Source organism: Chrysochloris asiatica, unplaced genomic scaffold, assembly GCF_000296735.1.
Source record: "Chrysochloris asiatica unplaced genomic scaffold, ChrAsi1.0 scaffold00024, whole genome shotgun sequence".
Lineage (NCBI taxonomy): Eukaryota > Metazoa > Chordata > Mammalia > Afrosoricida > Chrysochloridae > Chrysochloris > Chrysochloris asiatica.
In genome coordinates this window covers 3,711,685-3,735,456 of record NW_006408542.1, presented here as the reverse complement: position 1 = coordinate 3,735,456, position 23,772 = coordinate 3,711,685, and the positions used below count along the sequence as shown (strand labels likewise).

The 23,772-nt window shown below is 38.3% G+C and overlaps 1 protein-coding gene across 1 annotated transcript; it reads left to right on the top strand.

Annotated features, from left to right (window-relative positions):
- Positions 1 to 1,150: 1,150 nt before the first annotated feature.
- SULT6B1 (sulfotransferase family, cytosolic, 6B, member 1) lies at positions 1,151 to 20,793 on the top strand. The gene is made up of 7 exons (XM_006839362.1): positions 1,151 to 1,349; positions 3,331 to 3,443; positions 9,222 to 9,311; positions 12,828 to 12,954; positions 14,351 to 14,445; positions 17,297 to 17,453; positions 20,572 to 20,793. Exons 1-7 carry the CDS (start codon positions 1,151 to 1,153, stop codon positions 20,700 to 20,702), a joined length of 912 nt encoding a protein of 303 aa, XP_006839425.1. The 3' UTR covers positions 20,703 to 20,793.
- The last annotated feature ends 2,979 nt before the right edge of the window (positions 20,794 to 23,772 follow it).

Below are 23,772 nucleotides of genomic sequence, written 5' to 3'. Positions count from 1 at the left end.
ATTGGAAGGCTGTTTTCCTGAAATTAACAAGCCTGGCTTATTAATAGCACGTTGTCTTCCAGGACATAATCTAGAGGTTGCACACATCACTTCTACTCACCTTCCACTAGCTACACATAGCCTCAAGAAGGCTCAAGAAAGACAGGGAATTATAGCCCAATTTATTGAAAGAGAAAAGGGAAGAGTGATTGCTGGGGAAAAACTGCCACAGACGGTGAGCATCCCACTCAGGAGGAGCCTGGTCAACAAGGAACTGAACTCAGAAATCTGGAGACACCATTGCCAGTGTGCTCTCCTTTACCAAGTGTCTTTAAAGGACCACATAGCTACTCTATCATTAAAAAAGTAAAGAAATACAACTACCATCCTTCCCATCCTATGTAGATTTTTGCAGGTATATTATTTGGATTCTGGTGTGGCACTGTATTAGCGCTGGACTGTTAACCACAAGGTTGGCAGTTCAAACCCACCGGCTGCTCCTTGGAAATCCTATACAGGGTTGTTATGAGTAGGAACCAACTTGACAACACTTAACAATGATTCGGATCAGAGTAACACAGCTAGAAACTGGTAGAACCAAGATTGAAACTCAGATCTTTGACTTCTAAATTTAGTAAACCAGTAAATGACAGATCCCAGCTTAGTGCTCAAGATCCCAAACTCTTCTCCATCCCACTGCATTACCCCACAATCCAACTGTTCCCTTGTCACGCAATGTAGAATATATACGCAAAAGTTATCAACCATCGAATGGTTTGTTTTGGAGTCAGGGAGAATGCTAAGGTTTCATTCAGTGAATTATTTTTCACTAAGAGAAAAATTCAATGTCAGATTCAATGAAATGTTGTATATTTATCTTAAGAGACTACATTCTTACTTTCATTGGGAGAGTTGCCAAAAATGGTAATGTAATCAACCCTTAGGTTAGTATTCACTGATCCTCAGTTGGTTGTGCACCTGTCTTTCTTTTGACAGAGGAGGATATACAAAAGGCAAGGGGGTGGGAAAAAAAGGGAGGTAATGCCTGAGAATTAAATTATTTCATTCTCATGTGAATGGGAGGAACCCTTTATTCTACTTTCTGGAGAACTCCTTTATAAGCAATTACTGCCCTGAGTAACCAGAGCAGTTTGATTGGTAGATAGCCAACATGGCTGATAACTCCAAATTTATTGACTACATTGATGAAGCTTTGGAAAAATCAAAAGAAACGGAACTTTCTCGCTTGTTTTTTACCTATCAGGGGATTCCTTACCCAGTCACCATGTGCACCGCAGAAACTTTCCAAGCCTTGGACACCTTTGAAGCCAGAAGTGATGACATAGTGCTAGCATCTTATCCAAAATGTGGTAAATAACATATCATTTCATACAACGGCACTTTTGCATAGTGAGTAGTTAGGGAATGTATTAGACAAAGGTGGGAGGAGACCAGTTCACCTCTGCATGAAGCTAACTGCATCATTGTATAGAGTTGCTAGATGTAACATCCCCAGTATCTGAGGGAGAAATCTTTGAGAAAAATGGCATAATGGAGGGTGGAGGGTGAATGGTGGAAGTAGATGGATGGGAGAGCTAGAAAGCAAAGATGTGATGTGGGCAAGTCCAGTTGCCATTGAGAGCTGACCACAGTAGAGATTCTCACCTTGGTTCTTGACTTAAGAAAAAAAAGAATGGCCCTACTTGTAATTTATATAATAATTTCCATGTTGTTGTTGTTAAGTGTTGTCCAGTCAGTACTAACTCATAGCAACCTTGTATAGGGTGTCTGAGGAGCGGCTGGTGAGCTTGAACCACTGACCTTGCAGTTCAAACCAACCTTGCAGTCCAGCTCATTAACCCTCAGCACTACACCAGGACCCCAATTTCCTTGTTAGAGACTATTTTTCAGGATCAAATGTCAATCCGCCAGTTTCGTAAAGCAGTTTTACAAAGGTCTCTTTTATTATAGAAGAAAAGACAATAAGAATCTAAATTATTCTGTTTTATGTCACCCTATTCTGTTATTTCAACTCTTTTTAATCTTTAAGTGCTTATTAAAATCAATCTCAATTCGTAATTTTCTTCATCTTAAGTGATTCTAAGTTTTTATTTTAAAGATTTGTTTCTGTAGGAACTATTCAATATTTGATCATTAAAAAAAAACTCATGTTAATTTCTAGAGCTTGACATTGTTTTATAGAGAATATATTCTCAATTGCAAAAGAAGCATTGTCTCTTGCTAAAAGAGAAATCTGAGAAGTAAGATTAGTTGAATTTTATACTAATGTAAGTAAATTTTGTTTCCACAAAAATCCATATGCCTTATGCATAAGAACACCCACACTTGCAGATAATATCCACTCAACCTGGCTTCAATGACTGGATGATCAGAGCTCAACTAGAAGAAGAAAGAAGAGGGGAGAAGAAGAGTAATCTGAAACAATTTGATGAACTTAACCTACACCTATGGATGCAGTAGCTCAAAAGAAGGAACAAATCTTTACAGCGAGGATCATTCCCACCCCCTCCATACAGAGTAGACAGGGATGGGCAACTTGGACATTGGCTACCCATAATGGGGGAGCTACAAAGGCAAGAAGAAACTGGCTTACAAGCTTTCAAGAGGGAACCTAGATCCAGAGGGTGTGGAAGAAGGTAGAATCTCCATTGAATAGTATCCAATCTGTCTGGACAGGGCTGAGGAAAGGAGATGCAGATAGATCTCTTGTGATACAATGGTGAATAATTGTTATCAGGCTGACTTTGAGGGTTGGAAATGTAAAGGTGGACTTTTTGTAGCAAAAGGAGGGGAGTGACTGACTTTGCAGTCCAGAAGCCAGGTCCCTGGAACCATCAAGGGAGAAGAGTGGAGAGCGGGACCCTACCCAGAGAGACAGTGACACAAGAGATAGAGGCAGAGACAATGACGTGGAAAGATGGAGTGGGTAGGGACTCTAGACCCAGGGAGGGAGAGGGCTAGGGACTCTAGATCCAGGGAGGGAGAGGGCGGGGGAGGTGTAGGAGGGGGGAAGCAGGCTTGCAGGGTATACCCTTTGTTTGGTTGATGGTGCATGGAGGGGATTGTAACCATGGCCATGAAACAATATACAATAACATAAATGTAAAGCTAATGTCCTCCCATGTAAACTATTGCACAATTCACAATAAACATTTTTTAAAAATCCAATGCCCCCAAAAGTTCAGGTTATCTCAAATTCAGAGGAAACATTTGTACACCTCAAGAAATTATTGTAGATTTTAACTCTATCCTGTATATGCTAAAGTAACATGCTTTCATTATATCAAGACTCCTTGATAAGTCCCTTATATTCGCTGGTTTTTCTTACAGGTTCAAATTGGCTTCTCCATATTGTTAGTGAATTAATAATTGCTGTTTCCAAAAAAAAGCATGAACATCCAGAATTCCCAGTTCTTGAATGTGGAGACCTAGAAAAATACCAGGTTAGTGCAAAGCAGCAAAGTCTCATAGAAAGAGGTTCTTCCATTTGAAAGATTCTTGAGTTTTGAATTTAGGAAATATAATACTAATTATTAAACAATAATTGCTACAGTTTATTATGTGCTTACCATATTCTCAGCCCTTTTCAGGGACTATCTTTTATCTCAAAATAAGCTTATTACCATTTTACAAAAGATAAAGCAGAAAGTGACTTGCTCAAGGCAAAACAACAGCAACAAAACCAGTTGCCACCAAGTGAATTCTGACACATGGTAACATAATGTGTACAGAGTAGAACTGTACTCCATAAGGTTTTCAAAGCTGTGAGGTTTTGGAAGCAGATCCTAGGCCTTTCTTCCAAGGCTCCTCTAGATGGGGTTTGAATTACCAAGCTTTCAGTTACTAAGGCATAGCAGAGCCAAGACTTGAATCCAGGCTTCCTTTTTCCTTTTTTTTGGTTTTTGGTTTTTAAAACAATATTTAGTGTCTTATCAGATAATGTATGCAAATGCTACAAACTTCAAAATGCTAAGGTGGGGCAGACAAGGAGGTTAGGGCCAGGGCCAGTGCTTGTGGGACTTCCATGAGTAGTGATGATCAGTCTTGTAGAACCCAAGTTTTCTGACATAAAAGTCCAGGCACTTAGCCACTACACAATACAATGTGCTTTAAAAAGCAGGGGCGTAGGGGAGATACAATTATGGGTCTCTTCCTCCCTGAAGAAAAGAAAAGTGAAGAAAATGAACGATGCAAGGAAATGATTAGTATAAAGGTTAATGCTCCATGTAAACCTGAACCTGCACTATCTTGAAACCAGAAGACCCAGATGGAGCCCAACTACCACTACCTACATCTCTGATTAGGATCCAAATAGAAGGTCCTAGATAGAGTGAGAGGAAAATATGGAACACAACTCAAAATCCTAAGAAAGACCAGGCTTACTGCTTTTATAGAAACTCTTGTAACACCCCAAAACTTCTGCCTTTCCACGCTCGTCAAACCTAGAACTGAACTCACCCTGATGGGTCAACTTTCAGTCAAAGAGTAGACAGGTCTATATATAAAGTAAATAATAGCGTCAGGAAGAAACACACCCCTTAAAACAATCAATGATATGAGACCAAACCTGTAGCATTTACCCAGGGGCAAAGCTCAGAAGGCAGGGAGGGACAAAAAAGAAGGACGAATGGAAATGGAAAACACAGGGAGGAGGTGAGAGTTGAGCTGTTACACTGTGTGGATAGCAAGTAAAGTCACACGCACAGTGTATATAAATTGTTGAATGGAAAACTGATTTGTTTTGTAAACTTTCACTCAAAGCACAAGAAGAAGTTTAAAAAGAAAACAAAAAGTAGGGGAGCAGGGGAGCCCAGGAAATTAACTAAAATGTTCCATTGTTGTTTTTGTTGTTGTTAAATGACACTGAGTTGGTTCCAACTCATAGTGACCTTGTATAAGGTTTCTGAGGAGCAGCTGGTGGATTTGAACCACCAACCTTGTAGCTTGCAGTCCAGTACTGATCCTACAACACTAGACCAGGAGTCCACAATATTCTATCACGTAACAGAAAAAGTCTCACCATTAGGTCTCCCGAAAGACAGACAGACCCCATTGCTAAGAATAAAGCCACTATAGGTGAATTGGCAAAGTGGCAGCAGCAGCAGCAATGGATCACACGTACCAATTATGAGGATGGTCCAGGACTGGGCAGTATTGTGTTCTGTTGTGTATAGAGTTGTTATGAGTTGGAACCAAATCAATGGCACCTAAAAACAACAACATTGGGACTTAAGGAGAGCTTTTGGAAAGGAACTAAAACACTTGGCTGTGTTTCCAACCCAATTTGTAAGTTGGAACATAGGTAGAAAGAAGGCATTTCTATGGGAAGGGTCAATGTAGCAAAAAAAATGCATTGTATCTGAAGTGTAGAGATTTGGGGGCTGTTAACTGCTGAAAGCTGGATGTAGTTGGTAGCAAAGGAATTTTAGGAGGCATCTGAGAGGACAGCAGTCATGTTGGGTCTCTAGGTCCCAGGGCTGGGAGCTCAGCTGTACTAAATCACACTGGATGGAGGCTCAGTCAGTTCTAGCTCAGGAATGTGTGGAGAATGAGGGAACAAGCTATAAGAAATTTCTCTAGATAAGGTATAGACGGACCAAGGAAAGCCCCATTCCATTAACTCTCCTATCAAGGCCATTGCATAATCTTTTCCATAAAGAAAGTGTTTGAAATTATATTTTAAAAGATGCTGACATTTGTCCAACTTTCCAATTTTTCTTTTAAAAACATTTTACGTTGTGGCTCATAGGTCATTCTTACCTTACCAGTGCAACTATTATTGGATGTGGCTGTGTAGTTACCAATTTCTAGATAAACAGCTTTCTCTTATGATTAAAATCGGGTTTGGTAGACACACTTGTATGATTTTACATTATTTATAGCATTTTTTTTCTCCAGAATTTTAACTTCCAAACAACTGACTTCAAATACTTTGGAGCTTAAGGAAGAACTACCTGAGCTGTGCTTAATGGCTTCGAGAAGAGTTTTTATTCCTAATTAAGGTTTTGTCATACAATCGGCTCAGCCCTGAGATTAAGCATCCAATATCCTCCAGGCCTTTCCTTTTTCCTCACAGAAAACCTGGTGTCCTATTTCCAATCCAGGATTCTTTGTGCTTCACCAGATATCTCAATAGGAATGCTTTGCTTCTGTCTTCAGGTCCTTGAATTCAAAGTCTTAGCTCTAATTATGAAATTAGAAGTGGTCCGTCCTATCAAAGAAGTCCCACCTTTAGCCAAAATGTCCAGATGATAGTTAAAACCACATAAGATTTCTAAAAGCATAATATTAACATTAATATGTAATGCAAACTGAGTGAAGGAAAGGATTCTAGCTCCAGGGTTTCTGAAATATGTTTTAATTCAGTAATGTATATTGAGTATTGAGTGTTTTTGATGTCCATAATTTTCATAAATGTTTTTTCTTCAGGTATTATTTTTGATGACTTAAAAGCAGTTTAAGTGTAATTTTATTATATCTAGGAACAGAGATACCTACAGTGTGTCTTTTATTTAAAATGGAAATCAATGAGAAGATGTGATTTGCTTAACAGTTATGTACTGAACGGGAAACTTTTCTATATTGCATATATTTCTTAAAACAAGATATACCTTGCTCAACTCCTAATCAAAAGATTGTTGGTTTAAAATCACTCAGCAGTACCTCAGGTGACCTGCTTCTTCAGCACCACAGCCTTGACAACCTTAGGGAGCAGTACTACTCTGTATACACGGAGTCGGCATGAGTAAGAACCAACCGATGGCAACTAACAACAGAAACAGGTTTTGCCTTGATTACAGTTTAGCTTGGTCATTTTTTTTCACAAACATAGTATTATGTGTTTATCAAGTTTTGTTACAATTAATTCCTACTATCCTACTGTATATTTTTCTCATTCGTTTAGGAACTTCACCACTTCTCATATGCCCTTTTGTGATTTTTGGCAGTGCAATTTAGTGGAAAGAGCACTCTGTAACTTAATCTGAAAATTACTACCTGTGTGGTTTTGGACAACACGCTTAAAACCTCAAAATCTGTTTCCTAATCTCTAAAATGGGGGTTACAGTCTCTTCCTGAAAAGATTGTTAGGAATGAATGCAAATAATGTTTCAGAAATTAAAAAGTACAATTTAATGTAGATCAGTTATTGTTCCTACTAATTATCATTTGGGCCCATGCCATTGATTTAAGTAGCTTTTTAGTTTTAAAATCCCAGTGGGACATTTGATAGCTTGGTGTTTTTACTGGTTTTAAAAAAAAAGCAATAAAAAATGAATTGAGCACTGACCACCTAAGACAGGCAGTGTCCCTTAAACAATCAATAAATAAGGAGGACTCAGATGCAGACAGTACAGACCCGGTCAGGAGGCCAAGCCCCTGTGGGCCCAAGCGTTGTTGACCGTCCAAACCATAGGCTCTGAGGATCAGACTCTAGCCACCTAGTAGACATAGCAAACTGTCCCTCATCTGATTATTCAGTAATGCTTGTTAGTAATCTCATACATGAGCCCTGGATATCCACAGACAAATGTAAAAACCTTCCCTAAAAGCCGAGACTGTAAATTCCAAAAAGCCAAGTCCACCCCCCATCCAAAAAAAAAAAAGCTAAATAGGATAGAGAGAAACACTGTAAACTGATGATATATGGTGGGGATAATAATCAATGTAATGAAACAAGCTATATGAATGGTTGAATGTGAAGCTGATGATGTGCCCTGTAAACTTTCACTCAATGCAAAATAAAAACATTTAATTAAAAAAAAAAAATGAATTGATAAAACTTAAAACCATACCCACTGCCATCATAAAAGCCATCTAGAAGAGAGTAGAACTGCTTCATGGGGTTTCTAAGGCTGTAAATCTTAGGAGAGCTGACCGCCACGTCTTTCTACCATTGAGCAGCTGATGGATTCAAACCACAGGACTTTTGGTTAGCAGCCATCTTGGAGTCCTGTGGAAAGATGAATATTTCTATTAAAGACCATGAATATAAAAGAGATCCAAATTAAATGAAAGAGTAACTTACATACTATGATTTGTCTTGGACAAAATAAATTTGGTGATGATGCATGGATGGGATTTTATTTTATTTATTTATTTTATTTTATTTTTTCTTTTAATGTTTTATTGTGAATTATGTGATATCTACATGGGAGAACATCAGCTTTACATTCATTCCATCATCCATCATTTCATTGGCATAGTTATCATCCTGTCCATGCATCCTCACCCAACCAAGGGGTATACCCTGTAAACCTGCACCACCACCACCACCACCCCCACAGTCCTCAGCCCCTTTCCATCTCCTGATCCCGAGCCCCCAGCCCCACCATCTCTTGATGTTGTCTTCTCTGCCTCCATCCCAGGCCTCACTGCCTCTCTGGGTAGGATTCTACTCTTCGCTCTTCTCCATTGATGGTCCCAGGGCATGGACAGGATTTTAATCATTGCAATGAAATGAAGTATGATAGGATGAGTGCAAACCTGATGTTCTCCCATATAAACTATCACTCAATTCACAATAAAAGCTTTTCTTAAAAATTGAAATAAATTTGGTATGATTATGGAGAGTGAAAAGTACCTTTTTAAAAAAATGGCACTGAAGGTTGGGGAATAGTAAGCAGGATCCAATAAAGAAGTTCAAGAGTAAGATTTTAGTTATCTGTTTAGTTATTATTCTTCATTTCTCATCCCCATAAAGAAAGTGTAAATAAAGAAAAATGGAAGAAGAAGATACAATAAAGTGGGAAACTACCATTCAGATACCAAGCTAGGGAACAACTGTATTTATATATATCTGTATATGAAGTTCTGGTGTGGCACTGTAGAATAAGCATTGAACTGCTAATGGCAACTTGACGGTTCAAACCCACTAGCCACTCCTCAGAATTGCTATACAGGGTCACTATGAATTGGAACCAACTTGACGGCATTTAACAGCATATCTATCTGTACATTGGAAATCTCTGGGTGGTGGAAATGATCAAACATGCTCAACTGTTAACCTGAAGGTTATGAGTTCATGTCCATCAATAGACATATCAGAAGAAAGACTTGACAGTCTGCTTCCAAAAGATTACAACCATTGAAAACTTTATGCATTCACAGTCCTAGTCTGACACACATGGGGTAGCCATGAGTCCGGGTCAATGTGAAGGCAACCTGGCAACCAGCTTTTATCTATATATACTTTCACCTTTCTATGTATGTATTCTTTTAAGAGAATGAAAAAGTTTCCATCGCCAAGGATTTTGGCAACTCATCTCCATTATGACAAATTACCTAAGTCCATTTTCAAGAATAATGCCAAGGTAAGTGTCTCTTCCTACTAGCATTTCAATTTAAAAATTTTATGTATAGATATTGACTGCCTGCATTATATGATAGAATTTTAATGACATGTGGGATTTAGTATTAATTTTGTTGTTGCTATTTCTTTCTTTAGATTTATTGTTGCTTGCCAATTAGATGCATTTCCAACTGTTACAAAACGTACATAGTGTAAAACATCTTTTACAACCTATTTTAAAGTGAATCCATTCCAGAATCACACTAGGATATGTAAAGAATTTAACAAAACAATGCAACCTATTAAAATGAGCAAGCGTTGTTTCTTTGCCTCTACCTGGAGATAACTACCTGAAATATGAAATGATTTTATTTTGAATTTTGCACATATAACAAACTTTCTGCTATGCATGCAAAACTATTGGTGCTTTGGCTATTTTTATCACTTGTTTAAAAATCTTGTTTCATTAATCAATATTGGTATATTCCCCAAGTTGTTGTTGTTGTTGTTAAGTGCTGTCAAGTTGGTTCTGACTCAAAGTGACCCTGTATAGGGTTTCCAAGGAGCGGCTGGTGTGTTTGAACCGCTGAACTTGTGATTTAGCAGTCTAGTGCTTATCCTACAACACTACACCAGCACCCCATATTTCCCATAATTACTAGTTTTTACTCAACCTTTTATGTTTTCTGTCACCTGGTCTCCCTCCATGGGACAAAGATATGGTAGTCTGCTTCCATAAAGATTTACAGCTTTGTTTGAACTGCAAGGTTGGCAGTTCAAGCTCACCAGCTGCTCCTTGGAAACCCTATACAGGGTTGCTACGGGTCAGAACCGACTTGATGGCACTTAACAACAACAACAAAATTATTGGGGCTGTTCTACTCAAAGAGCCAGAATCGTCTCATTGGCAATGAATTTGGTTTTTTGTTTGGTCTCTCCTCCATTTTTTATTCTTAATGCTTCTTTTCCTTCTCAGGAGGAAAGAATTAGAATAAATTAAAATCAATCTTTAAAGACTTGACTGATAAAAATAAGAATGGAAGGTTTTTCCTTTTGTCTTTTTTAGACAAAAACTTGTTGCCATAGTTAATTCTGCAGATAATGAAGTGATAGCATAGAACGATAAAGAAAGTGGAAGACTGTTAAGATGACAACAATGGTAACAGTTGTTAAATGCTGTTGAGTTGGATCCAACTCACAGTGAACCTGTATAGGATTTCCAAGGAGAATCTGGTGGGTTTGAACCACTGACCTTGTGGTTCACAGCCCAGTGCTTATCCTACAGCAGGAAGCCACTGTGATAATAGACAGGTGGGTAACCAAAAGAGGAGGCAAGGAAGAAACCGTGAGGGAAGTAAAGGCGTAGCTTTATCTGCTCGTGACCGTGACACAAAAATTTTGAGTTTAAAATTAGAAAATACCTTGATGATTGCCCCCATTTGGTTTGATTTCCACTAAGTGACTGAGCTATAACTGAGCACCTCCAATTATGAGGGAACTCCTTCACTTCCTATGTCAGCTTTGGACAGGTATGTCAGCTTTGGACAGGTACCATTGAAAGTATTTAAAAGTCATTCTTTTAAATTCCTTATCCAACAGTTCTGATACCATTTCTGGTATTATATTTTCTGACACTGTATGTTGGTCACTTATTTGAGACACTCTGTCTTATTTCTTCATGTAAACTGAAATTGTTTTCTCCAAGATATTGTGGTATTGTTGTGTTTATATTTAACTGATGATTGTATGCTGTTGTGCTCCCAGACACCACCTGTCTTGGCATGCATGTAACAGAGTGAGAATGCAATGAAAGTGAGAACGCAGTTCTCTGTTCGCTGTTTGTGTAGCATCATTCAGGGCAAGTTTACCTGGCTCAAGAAGCAGGGGTGGGTTTACCTGGTGTACGACCCCCAGGCAGAGCAGAGGTTGTGCAGAGGGGGTGCCACTGTTCACTGGGTTGGCAAGGGCAGGGACTGGACATGCCCATTGCTACCACGAGGGCCTGAGAACAAAGGAGAATCTCATCCCCTTTGTCACGAACTGCCAGCCCTGTCCTGTGCCTGCAGGCCACTGTACTGCCAGCTTATAAAAGCTGAAGACAGCTGACAGCCCGCCCGTTTTTCTTCTCTCTCCTTGCTCCTGTTCAGCTTCCTCTTCCAGTGGGCACTCAGTCCACCTCTTTGTCCTATCCTCTGAAGCTCAGGATTTTAGCTTCTGTAACCATTTTACTCTATCTCCCATGTCTTTGTAGCAGAGGGTCTGCTTAGTGCATCTGCCTAAGCAGATTAGGGAATTTCAGTTCTTTCCTCCTACCTTCATATCATCAAATTCGATAACTATAGCTTTTACGTCTTTATCTAAATCACGTATTAAAATGTTAACTATGATCCAGCCAGAGTCCTGGTATGGTGCTGTAGCATAAGTATTGGACTGTTAACCCCAAGGTAAGCAGTTCAAACCTACCAGCTGCTCAACAGCACAACACTGACCTGACTCAACAACACTTTAACAACAACAATAACAAAATGGTCCAGCCAGGACAGATGAAACAACATTAAAAATGTTCAGTTAGTTTTGCATGAATTATTTAGCATCCTTTGAACAAGAATGCCTGGTCACATTAAATGTCTTTAAATTGTGCCTGCTTTGCACAAGACATCATAAGAAACTTAGTCTGCTAATCTAGGCACCTTGTCCAACCTGATGTTAATCAGTTGGGACTTTTCTTAGAGGAGTCATGCTGCCCCCTTGTGACTACTGCTGCATCTTTTATATATTTAGTCATTTCCAGAAATTTCTCCCAAATGGAGGCCTAGATCACAAATCCATGTCTTTCTCTTTCTGCTTTCTGAAAGTGAAGTGATTTCTTTCTGTTTCTAGTCATTATGGCCTTATGAGTTCTCTCAGATTCCTCAAATGTCATTAACAGCACTTAATAATGTATTATCCAATTTTCTCAGTTCATGAAATGCAAATCATAGGTCATCAGAAAGTCTAAACTCACTCCTACAACCTCTTGGTTCTCTTTGGTTTCAGTTTGCTCTTTACAATGCTTATTTCACATTTTTCTCATCAGAAAAGACAAGCAAAACAACATAGCTTCTGCTTCATCTACGTCACTCATAAATATTCCACCTTAGACCCTAAAGAGTGAGATTTGCCAATCTTTGATCCTGTCTGAACAAAATCTAAAGATTATTTTCATTGTCCGTAACATGATTTTACAATTTTTACTCTCTTTTGGGGTTTACTCTTTCAGATCATATCATCCCAGTGAGTATACTCTTTTTACCATATAAAATCATGAGCAAAAGTCCTCTGCTACAAAATTCATCTTTTTCTTCTCCTTCTTTCTTCTGCCCTCAGATAGCCCTACCTGCCTGCCGCTTTCTATAACTCAATTTGTTACTGTCATCCATTTCCTACAGATTAACAAATTTATGTAATATATGGAAGGACACAATGATATTTCTTGCCCTTTCACTTTTTCAAAGTTTAAAACATAGATCTAAATATATTTACATTTTTTTCCCCTTAGATATTGGTGTTATTTCGAAACCCTAAAGATACGGCAGTATCTTTTTTCCATTTCCACAATGATGTGCCTGATATTCCAAGCTATAGCTCATGGGATGAATTCTTCAGACAGTTCATGGAAGGACAAGGTATGGCCAATAATTTAAAAAAGAAGAAAATTCTTCTTACTTCAGCAAATAACCACAGAAACATGAAAATTCAAATGTGTTTTGGGGTCAAGAAAAAATTAAGATATAGGGACTCAGGGACCAAAATGTCACATTTAAATGGAGTTTTATAGCATTACTAGTTATACACATCAAATACTGACAATGCAATGCTGTTTTAACAATAATTTAGATAATTTATATGCTGACTTTGTATATGAAGGAGCTCCAAAAAGTTAATGAAACAATGTAATTAAAATATAATGGAATTTTCCCACAAACTTTTTGAAGCTCCCTTGTGTCGAGTGGCCATAGAAAGATATAGGACAATGAAGTTTACAGGAAAGCCACTTCTAATAAATTTCTCTTAGGTTTTTACAGAACACAATAAGAACAAAGAAGAAACACAAACAAATAAGCAAACAACAAAACCATAATACTGAGCAATTACACCAATGACATTTGATTGCCAGAAAGAAACTAAGTTTTTTTTTACTACACGAAAATTTAAGGACCTCTTATAGTAACATAATGGTTATGAGTGAGGCTGCTAGCCTCAAGGTCCCCAGGAGAAAGATGAAGCTTTCTGCTCCCCTAAAGATTTACAGCCTCAGAAACCCTATACAGGGTTGCTATGAGTCCAAACCAACCCCACAGCATATAACCACCACCTAACCAACCACATGGAGACCTGGTATGGCGCTGTGGGTTAATGAGCCAGAACGTAAAGCTGTTTGAACTACAAGGTCGGTGGTTCAAGCTCACCAGTCACTCCTCGGAAACCCTATACCATGGTCTCTTATTTTCACTGTTGTTATTATTGTTAAGTGCCACCGATTATCATTAATTATTTCTGAGTGATTTAATTCTACAACACATTCATGAATGTCTTATGTTGTTGTTGTTCGGTACCATCAAGTTGGTTAAAGCGACTCTGTGCACAACAGAATGAAGTACTGCCCAGTCCTGTGCATTCCTCACATAGAGGTTGAGACTTAGTCTCTTGTGCTTCAGACATGTTGTCAGGAGAGACCAGTCCCTGGAAAAGGACATTATGCTTGGTAAAGTGGAGGGTCATTGAAAAACAGGAAGACCCCAATGAGATGCATTGGCACCATGGTAACGGTAATGGGCTCAAGGGTAACACCAATTGTGAGGATGGCACAGGACTAGGCAGTGTTTCATTCTGTTGTGCATAGGGTCGCTATGAGTTGTAACTGACTTGATGACACCTAACAATAACAACATAATCATAAATTGTTGGAGTATATACATACAAATATAATTATATTTTAGAATATAAATTAACCATCTATCATTTTTACCCTCAGTTATTTAAAATTTCCTAAGAGTTTTTTTTCCCCCTCTATGTTTTTAGTTTCTTGGGGAAGCTATTTTGATTTTGCAATGAATTGGAACAAACATATTGATGATGCAAATGTTAAATTCATATTATATGAAGACCTGAAAGTGGTAAGATTGCTTTTATTAATATTTCAAAGCAAGATATATTTTAAACTACAACATAGAGCACTAAGTTATGATGTCTGGTTGTATGAACAAATATTGTGTTTAATTTTTTACAAAAAGGATTCTATGTATCTGGTACAGTGGTAGGAAAAAAATGAGCAATATATAAACACTTAAGTAGTTTATTTAACAGAAATGAAATGTTTAGCAACTTATTCCTAACAATGACTGCTTTATTTTCCTTTTATGTTGGGTTGTTGTTGTTAAGTGCTATCGAGTCAGTTCATAGCAACTCTGTATAGGGTAGCTGGTGAGTTTGAACTGCCCATCTTTCAGTCCAATGCTTTTCCTCACAGAACCATATCAGGTAGTCCTTATTGTTGTTGTTGTTAAGTGCCATCGAGTCGGGTCCGACCCATAGCGACCCTGTACAGGGTTTCCGTGGGTGTAAATCTTTACGGGAGTAGGAAGCCTCATCTTTCTCCTGCGGAGCGGCTGGTAGTTTCGAACCGCTGACCTTAAGGTTCGCAGCCCGATTCGTAACCACTACGCTACCAGAGCTCCTTATTAATAAGGGGGAAATAATAAGATAGGTCTCCAGTGAGATTTAATTGAACATGCCTTTAGTTGTGAATGAATCTTTCATAAATGTCATGTTTTTAAAACTTTTATCTTACAGCAAATATTGAGTGATGGCTAGGCTTTGTTCTAGGCCATTGTAACATATCAATAAATGTACTAGACAAAGTTTCCTGATCTGAAGAGGCTTTCATTTTAGCTTTAGAAGGGAGGGAGAAACAAATGATAAATAAGAAACATAATAAAATATGTATATAGTATGTGGTGGTGGGGCAGCAAAATTGGTTAAAAAAATTTGGAAATGGCAAGGACTGAAGGTAAGAATACAGGATAAGTTCTAGTATAAAATAGAATGGTCAGGAGGAGGTGAGAACAAGGTACAACCAGGTAACTGGGCAGAAACGTTCCAGGCAGAGGGGATCACCTGCTCCTGCCATAATTAAGGTCCATGTGGTTGGGCCAGTGGGCCTGAACTCAAGGGAAATAGGCAGTGAGGAGAGAGATAGTAGTATCTCTGACTTTTATTTAGGCTAAAACGCGAAGCCATTTGTAGGATTTGAGCAGAGGAGTGACAAAAGCTGATATATTTTTAACAGGTTCATTCTGGTGGGTGTGTGAGAATATTCTGGAGAAGGGCAAGGATAGGGGGCCTATGAAGAGGCTCTTACAGTAATCCAGGTGAAGTAAGATGCAGGTGAAGTAATCCAGGCGAAGTAAGATGCAAGTAAGCGGGCAGCGAAGGTGATGGACGTATGTTGGAGGAAGAACCAATAGGATTTGCTGCTACATTGGATGTGGGATGGTGAGAGGAAGAGTGACATCAAATAAGACCCTAAAATTAAAGTCTTGGCCAACAGGATGGGTTGAATTGACATCGCATCAGGATAGAAAGATAGAAGTGAAACAGAGTTGCAGGGAGGACCAGGGGTTTGATTTTGGTCAAATGAAGTATGTACTAACATCTTAATGAGCAAGTCAAGTAGGCGTTTGAGTATGAAAGTTTGAATGCAAAGAGAGTTCTGGGTTGTTGATATAAATTTTAGAATCATTGGCACATACATGATATTTAAAGCCATGAGATTGAATTCCTTAGTATGTAGGCAGATATATAAGGAAGAGGAGAATAAAAAACTAAATCCTATTGCCTTTTAATATAAAGAGTATGGGGAAAAGAAAAGGAATCAGCAAAAGAGACGCTAAAGGAGTAGCTAGTCAGATAGCAGGGAGCCCAGAATTCTGGAACCCAATGAAGAAAGTATGTTAAAGAGAAAGGAGTGTGTCACAAGCTCCTGAATTAGCTATATTTTTAACACTAGTATCTCATAAAAAATGCAAAATATCTAAATTTTAATCCACCCCTTCTGCTTATAAGATGCATTTACATAACATGAACAGAGATATTCATTTCGTCTTTTCCCCCTCTAGTCTAGAATAATTTTTCTAAAACTTGTGCTCCATAGAATACCAAAGGTTGCTTGCTCAGATAGATTTGGGGACTGCTGTATTATATAGCCTCCTTTAAAGTTTCACATTATACATTAACATATTAAAGTTTCTGAGAGGCCCTGTAGCAAACAAACAAATATGTAATAAAAACATACTTCACCTAACCCAAAGAATTCCAAACTTATTTTACTTCATCACTCTCCCTTTTTCAAGAAACATCTTTAACCACCTGTGGTGTACTTGTGTTTTATAGAATACAGTTTCAGAAACATCTTCTTGAACAGTATCTTAAACTGGTCAGAGATGTTGTTCGGGGTTCATCCTTTACAAGAGTAGTTAGACAAGAAAATTCAATATTCTTTCAAGTGTTTATGATTCTAAAATCATAAACCTTCTTGATGAATTTTCTTAATGAAATTTAACACTAGCTATAAATAGGATTCAGGAAAAAAGGGAATTTGAATGAATACATATGAAAATATTTCCTAAGCACTGCTATTTTTCAGTTAGATGAACATGATACTAGACAAAGTTCTAACCTACTAAGTGTTGCTTATGATCATTGCTCATGTCCTGAACAATAGTATCTGGCAGTTCAATATTCATAAATTGAATCTGCAATGTAAAATTAATATAGAATACCTTAAGGAGATCCCACAAATATTTATACTGAACTACCAAAGTAAATCTAAAAAGAGAAAAACAGACAAACTAGATAGGAAGTTAGACTTACCTCTCTAATATGCAGGTATTCTGTGTAAGAAGAATATATGTGCTCAGGGTACAAGCCCAACAGAAAGAAGTTTATACTTCAACTTTTTGTTTCCAGAATTTGGCCTCTGGAGTAAAACAAATTGCTGAGTTCTTTGACTTCTCTCTAACTGGGGAGCAGATCGAAACTATCTCAGCCCAGAGCACCTTCCAAGCAATGCGAGCAAGGTCTCAGGAAACACATGGTGCTGTTGGCCCATTCCTGTTCCGCAAAGGTAAAATTGCAATCGTTTCTGGGGTATAGGAATCACTTAGGGAATGAATTTGTCAGCACACAATAGACAATCTAAGTAACATTGGCTTAAACAAGACAGGGTTTTATTTTTCTTTTTCCCAATGAGAAGTCTGGACCTTGGTAGTTCAGAGCTGGACTTTCTGGACTGCAAGTTTGCTTTGAACCTCAAGGGCGGTGGTTCATGTTCACCAGCCACATCTTGGAAACCCTATGAGTCGATACCAACTTGACAGCCATTAACAACAACAAATCATTTTGTGGCAAGAAAAGAGATGGAGTTCCACCATATGACATTCAAATTCAGTCAGGGAACAGACAAGGAGCAGAATCATATATACAATTTAGTGAACTTCCATTCAAGAGCTTATCTGAAAGTCTCAGTGATCTCTTTGCACTTCTAGCTACAGTGGGGGTGATGGTGGTGGTTTGCCATCGAGTTGGTTCTGACTCATAGTGACCCTGTATAAGATTTCCAAGGAACAACTGGTGTGTTTGAACTGGCAACTTTGTGGTTTATAGTTCAGCGCTTATCCTACAGCACCACACCAGTACTCCTTTTCTATCAATGTTGTTGTTAAGTGCTGTTGAGTCAGTTCCAACTCAACCTATATATAGGGTTTCCGAGGAGCAGTTGGTGAGTTCAAATAACCTTGTTATATTCTTCAGTGGGAGTCCTGGTCCAGTGCATTATCCTGCAGAGCCACACCAGGACTCTGTCTAAAAAGTAGACACACATTAAAAAAAAAAAGTTAATATTTTCACACACTAAAAAAAAGACATAAGACATTTTAAAAACCAAAATGTTCACCAAGTATAATAAAACCAGGGTTTTGTTAATAAGGAAGAAGGAAAAAATGAGCAATGAATAAGTAACTAGCTGTCTCTGATACATATAAGTTCACTAAATTTTATTTAAAAGCATTCTAACTTCTTATAGAAGTTTTTTTATGACATAGCTTGTTGTTGTTAAGTGCTGTCAAGTTGCTTCCAAACCATAGAGACTCTTTGTATAGGGTTTCCAAGGAGCTAGTAAGCTTGAACCGATGCCTTTGTGATTCAGACAGGCTTTGCAGTTCAGTGCATTAACTGACAGCATCACACCAGGACTCATGGCATAGTTTAGGGACAGACTACCAGTCTTATTTGTTATTATTTATATAATGAATGTAGGATCTGCATTGGACTTCAAACCACAAGGTCGGCAGTTCAAACCCATCAGCCGCTCCTTGAAAACCCTATATGGGGTCTCTATGAGTTGAAACTGACTCAACGGCACTTCACAAAAATGACAAATAATGAGATTTAGAGGCAATTCATTTAACAGCTGTCATGTATCATGAGGCTAACATGCATTAGAAGACACTTTCCCAGGCTTAACTTTTACAGCAAAGAGGATATTAAATTTTATTTTTACAAATGTTGAAACCAAGATCAGGGTCATTCATTTGTCTTTTGTCACACAGCTAGTTAATAAATAAATGAGTCAGAATTTTACCCTAGGTTTACCTAGTTCTTCTGAGTCCTGCTGGGGCACTGTGGGTTAATGGGCTGGACTGCAAAGTCAATTTCAACCGCAAGTTCGGAGGTTCAAGCTCACCAGCTACTCCTTGGAAACCCTAAGCAGGGTCCCTATGTCAGAACTGATTCAACAGTACTTAACAACAGTATGCTTTTTCAATGAAGACTCATTTTAAAAATCTAATATGAATGAAACATATGTAAATATTCATTGGTTTGACCTTTGACTTTAACCATGGTTTTTATGCTTTGTTTCTTTATTTATTGTTGCTAAATGCTGTCAAGTCAGTTTTGACTTATAGCAATGCTGTGTAAGGTTTCTGATGAGTGTCTGTCTAGTGGGTTTGAACCACAGACCTTGTGGTTAGCAGTCCATTGCTTATCCTACAGGGCCACACCAAGAATTCTTGTTTCATTATTAGGAGGAGAAAAAAAATGTAACCTTCTAACACATTGTTAATCATGAACTGTTTAGAGTAGAAAAATTCTGAAGTAAATAATTTTTAAAATGTATACTGCTTCTCTTAGAAAATTCAGAAACCACAGAAAAATATGAAAAGGCATAAACCATTATCCGTAATTCTATCCAGAGACAGGTCTAACTTTTTTGACATATTTCCTCTAGCCTTATTTTGTTATTTTTTAATATAGTTGCTGATATTTGTAAACAGTTTTGTATTTTATTTTATTTCTTTAACATATCATCTACATTTCATGTCATTGAAAACCTCTCTCTACACATTCATTTCAATGTCTATGCAACAAGAAACTGAAAACTTCAATCCAGATCATCAAAAATGATAAAAAGAAGAAATAATTTTCTTTGCTTTTAAAAGCAAGTAATATATCCCTGTATATAACATAACATATCCCTAATCTCATGCAAGTAGTCCTGGTGTGGTGTAGTAGGATAAGCACTGGACTGCTAACCACAAGGTCGATAGTTTAAACCCACCAATCACTCCTCAAAGCCCTATACAGGGTTGCTATGAGCCAGGACCAACTCAACAGCACTTACCAAAAACAATTTCAGACAGAATAATATTTCTCATTTCATTTTTTTGTAAAATTTTTAGCATTAAGGTCTTAACCAAAACTTGTTATCAATTGTTAACTTTTTCATGACACGTTCAAAGTAAGCAGAAGAATTTAGGAGGCAAAAATTCACTCTCACTAAGTGAAATTTTAAGTCCTAGATGTTGGGAGGGGAGTGAGAGTGGGAGATAATTGAAGCCAAGGCCCCCTAGTGATACATAGAAAGAATATCACCTTGTATGGTTCCTTGTATGGCCCTATAGAATCAGCACTGGACTGCAAACCACAAGGTTAGCAGTTCAAACCCACCAGCTGCTCCTAGGTAACCCTATGCGGGGTCACTATGAGTGGGAACTCACTCAACAGCACTTAACAACAACACTCAATGGATGAGGAAACCCCAACTGGTATTGTTAATTTCATAACAGAAATCTATCTATCTTCACATTGCAAAGTGAAATGTTGCATCAAAAATGGCAAAAATCAAGAGGAAATATTCTGATATATATCTGGATCTACTATTTGTGTGTGTATGTGTGTTACAGGTGAAATTGGTGATTGGAGAAATTTGTTCAGTGAAACTCAGAACCAGGAAATGGATGAAAAATTCAAAGAGTGCTTAGTAGGCACCTGTCTAGGAGCCAAGCTGAAGTATGATTCATACTGCCAGACTTGAATGTGGTCACATCAGCAGACCCCGTATTTCTTTTCCTTAATAATAATTAAATCAAAATTATGATAAATCAGTAAAGTGATTAAGTAATGATAGTTAAATAACTAAATAGTACTAATGTAAATAATACTAATATGATAAAATCTGAAATATAAGCTTGTTCATTTTTTTCAGGAAAGGTCATTTTAGTTACCCAAAAGGAATACTGTTATATTGTGGTTGTAGTTCCCTTCCTGCTCTGTGTTCATGAAAAGCCTAAATGGACGCTCTCAGAAACAGCCGAGAGGAGGCAGACCCTAATGACGTGGAGTTGTTTCCTCTCGTTCCATTATTACTCCTGTCCTTTATTATTAAGGAACACAAAACTTATGATGGCTATCTCAAGCTTACTACGGGGGAGAACTCAATTCCAACTTTACATGGATGTGTGATTAATGAAGTCTATTATAATCAACAAATAAATACATTGCTCATCTACTATGTGTAATGACCAAAGTCAGAGAGAAAACAGAATTAGAACAAGAAAGAATCAGAGATGATGTGGTGCTACCACTGGGGGATTTATTGGTAACAAAGAGACTTGGGTTTCTAATGCCCAGGCCATTTGATTGGTGCAGGAGTAGACAGATAAGCCAACAACAACAAAAAAAAACAGAGCCTGCAAACAAGCCCGTGCCACCGCTACTTCAAATACTAAGAGGGTTACTCATGGTGGACAGGTTTCAGGGGAGTTTACCAATGAAGATAAACTCAGAAGAAATGTCTGGAAAATGAGTCAATGAACACTCTATGGCTCACAACAGAATATAGTCAGATACAGTGCCTGAAGTTGAGCTTTATAGGTTGGAACCCACTTAAAATACACAGTAGTTATAACAATAGACACAAATAGACCAATTGTCATAAAGACAGCACAGGACCAGGCAACATTTGGTTCTATTGTCCCTGAGGTCTCCATGAGTCCAAGTCTACAGGACATAACTAACCACCGCCACCACAGTAATAATATTTAAATCCATGAAACTGGGTGAGATAAACAAAGAAATGGATGTAACTAGAGGTGAAAAGTACAGGAAACAAGAAGGTTGCAAGGTCTGGCGATCTGCTTCTGTTAAGATTAAAACTAACAGAATCCTATGGAGTAGTTTTATTCTGTAATACATGGAGTTGCCATGAATCAGACCTGGCTCGGTGACAACAAACAACAGCAACATAGGAAACAAAACCCAGCACAAGTATGTCAAACAGCTTTGAGTAGGAGATTAACAATCACATAATTATTGGAAGGACTGGAAAAATGAAATCAAAAGGCTCCTACTATAGCTGTGACCCAAAGTTTAGAATCCTGCCATGGCCACTATTTCCACAACTGCCACCTCCATGGATGCCTTACATTGATGGAGAATGGCCAAAGGAACCTGGAGTTCAGTTCGTGCAAACACTCCTAAGCATGGGAACTCACTTGTCAGTTTGTCCTCTCTTAGAAGGATGGCCGTATCTTCCCTTTCATCATCCAAATCTTGCACCAGTGCTCTTTATTGACAAGCTACATCCAGAATGTTAGCTCCACAGAATTATAGACAACATGGTTTAAACTTTCATACATTATAATCCAGGGGTTGAAGAGATAGAAGAGGGGGGGAATGGAAACTGGATAAGAGTTTATGCCTACCAAACAAGCAACGATGATATGTTCCCACCTAATGCAACCGTCCTTCCAACATGGTTATTCCCTTCCCACAAATCTTTTTGCCTATTGCTCTGTAATGTTCCTTTTCTGTTTTAGTCACAGTCCTATCTTAAGATAGTCTAACCTAAAGATTATTTTATAATATTTACCAGCAGCAACAAATCTTACATGAAAGGAAAGGGAGACTCAATAGACAGAAATTCATTATTATGTACAACAAGGAAGGAAACATGCATCGCTTCTATAGTCCTTTGTTCTGCAACTTATCATGATGTCATAACTAGTGTTGATAACTTTTTTCTTCTATATTCCTTTTGCCCTCAGACAGCTCTTCAGTAAGTGGAGTGATACAAATATTCAGTCCTGAAGGTTCTGAGAGCTTAGCAGTCCTACCTGATTTGCACAGCTGCAGACTTCCACTAACCTTTACCATTGAACTTGAAATTACTAGGAGAGACCCCAGGGGACCGACAAGCTTCCAGGTTCTTCTCTGACTCCACTGCATACTTGCAACACTATATTCCCTTGGTAATTATCATTAGTCACTCCAACCTGTTCTGTAATTTCCTTATTTTCATGATAGCTCCGTTGCATGAAGAATCTACAATGGCCTAGAGTAGTTTTCATTTCCTGTGTTTCCTGGAGGAAGAAGAACCCAAGGTCAAGAGAGCAAGAAGTACACATGTTGCAAGTGGGTTGTTGTTGTTGAGTGCTGTTGAGTTGTTTCCGACCCATAGTGACCTGTATAGGGGTTCCAAGGAGTGGCTGGTGAGCTTGCCACACCGACCTTGCAATCTAGTGCATTAGCCCACAGTGCTACATCAGGACTCCTGCAAGTGGGTGGCTCGGTCTGATTGTGAAAGACAATACTCCTCTTCTATTCTTTGCTTTTTGACCATGGGAGAAAATCCACCCTATTGTTGTTAGGTGCCGTCAGGTTGGTTCTGATTCATAGCAGACTAAAATACCACCCAGTCCTGTGACATCCTCAAAATTTTTGTTATATTTGAGCCCATTGCTGTTGCCACTTTGTCAATCCAACTCATTGGAAGTTCTTTCTCTTTTTTGCTGACACTTCACTTTACCAAGCATGATGTCCTTCTCCAGGGACTGGTCCTTTCTGACAACATGTCCAAAGTACGAGAGATTAAATCTCCTCATCTTTACTTCCAAGGAGCAATCCAACCATACTTCTTTCAAAACAGATTTGTTCGTTCTCCTGGCAGTCATTGTACTTTCGATATTCTTTGCCAACACTATCATTGAAATGCTTGATTCTTCTACCATCTTCCTTATTCACTGTCCAACATTCACATGCATATGTTGTTGTTGTTGTTTGGTGCTGTTGAGTTGATTCTGACTTACCATCATGTACAGGGGTTC

Bases quoted from the DNA above. Each gene is read 5' to 3' on its own strand.
- SULT6B1 (XM_006839362.1), top strand. From the start codon at position 1,151: ATGGCTGATAACTCCAAATTTATTGACTACATTGATGAAGCTTTGGAA. The intron at 9,312-12,827 runs GTAAGTGTCTCT...TTTTCCCCTTAG, and splicing joins TTTTCAAGAATAATGCCAAG to ATATTGGTGTTATTTCGAAA. The intron at 17,454-20,571 runs GTAAAATTGCAA...TGTGTGTTACAG, and splicing joins CCCATTCCTGTTCCGCAAAG to GTGAAATTGGTGATTGGAGA.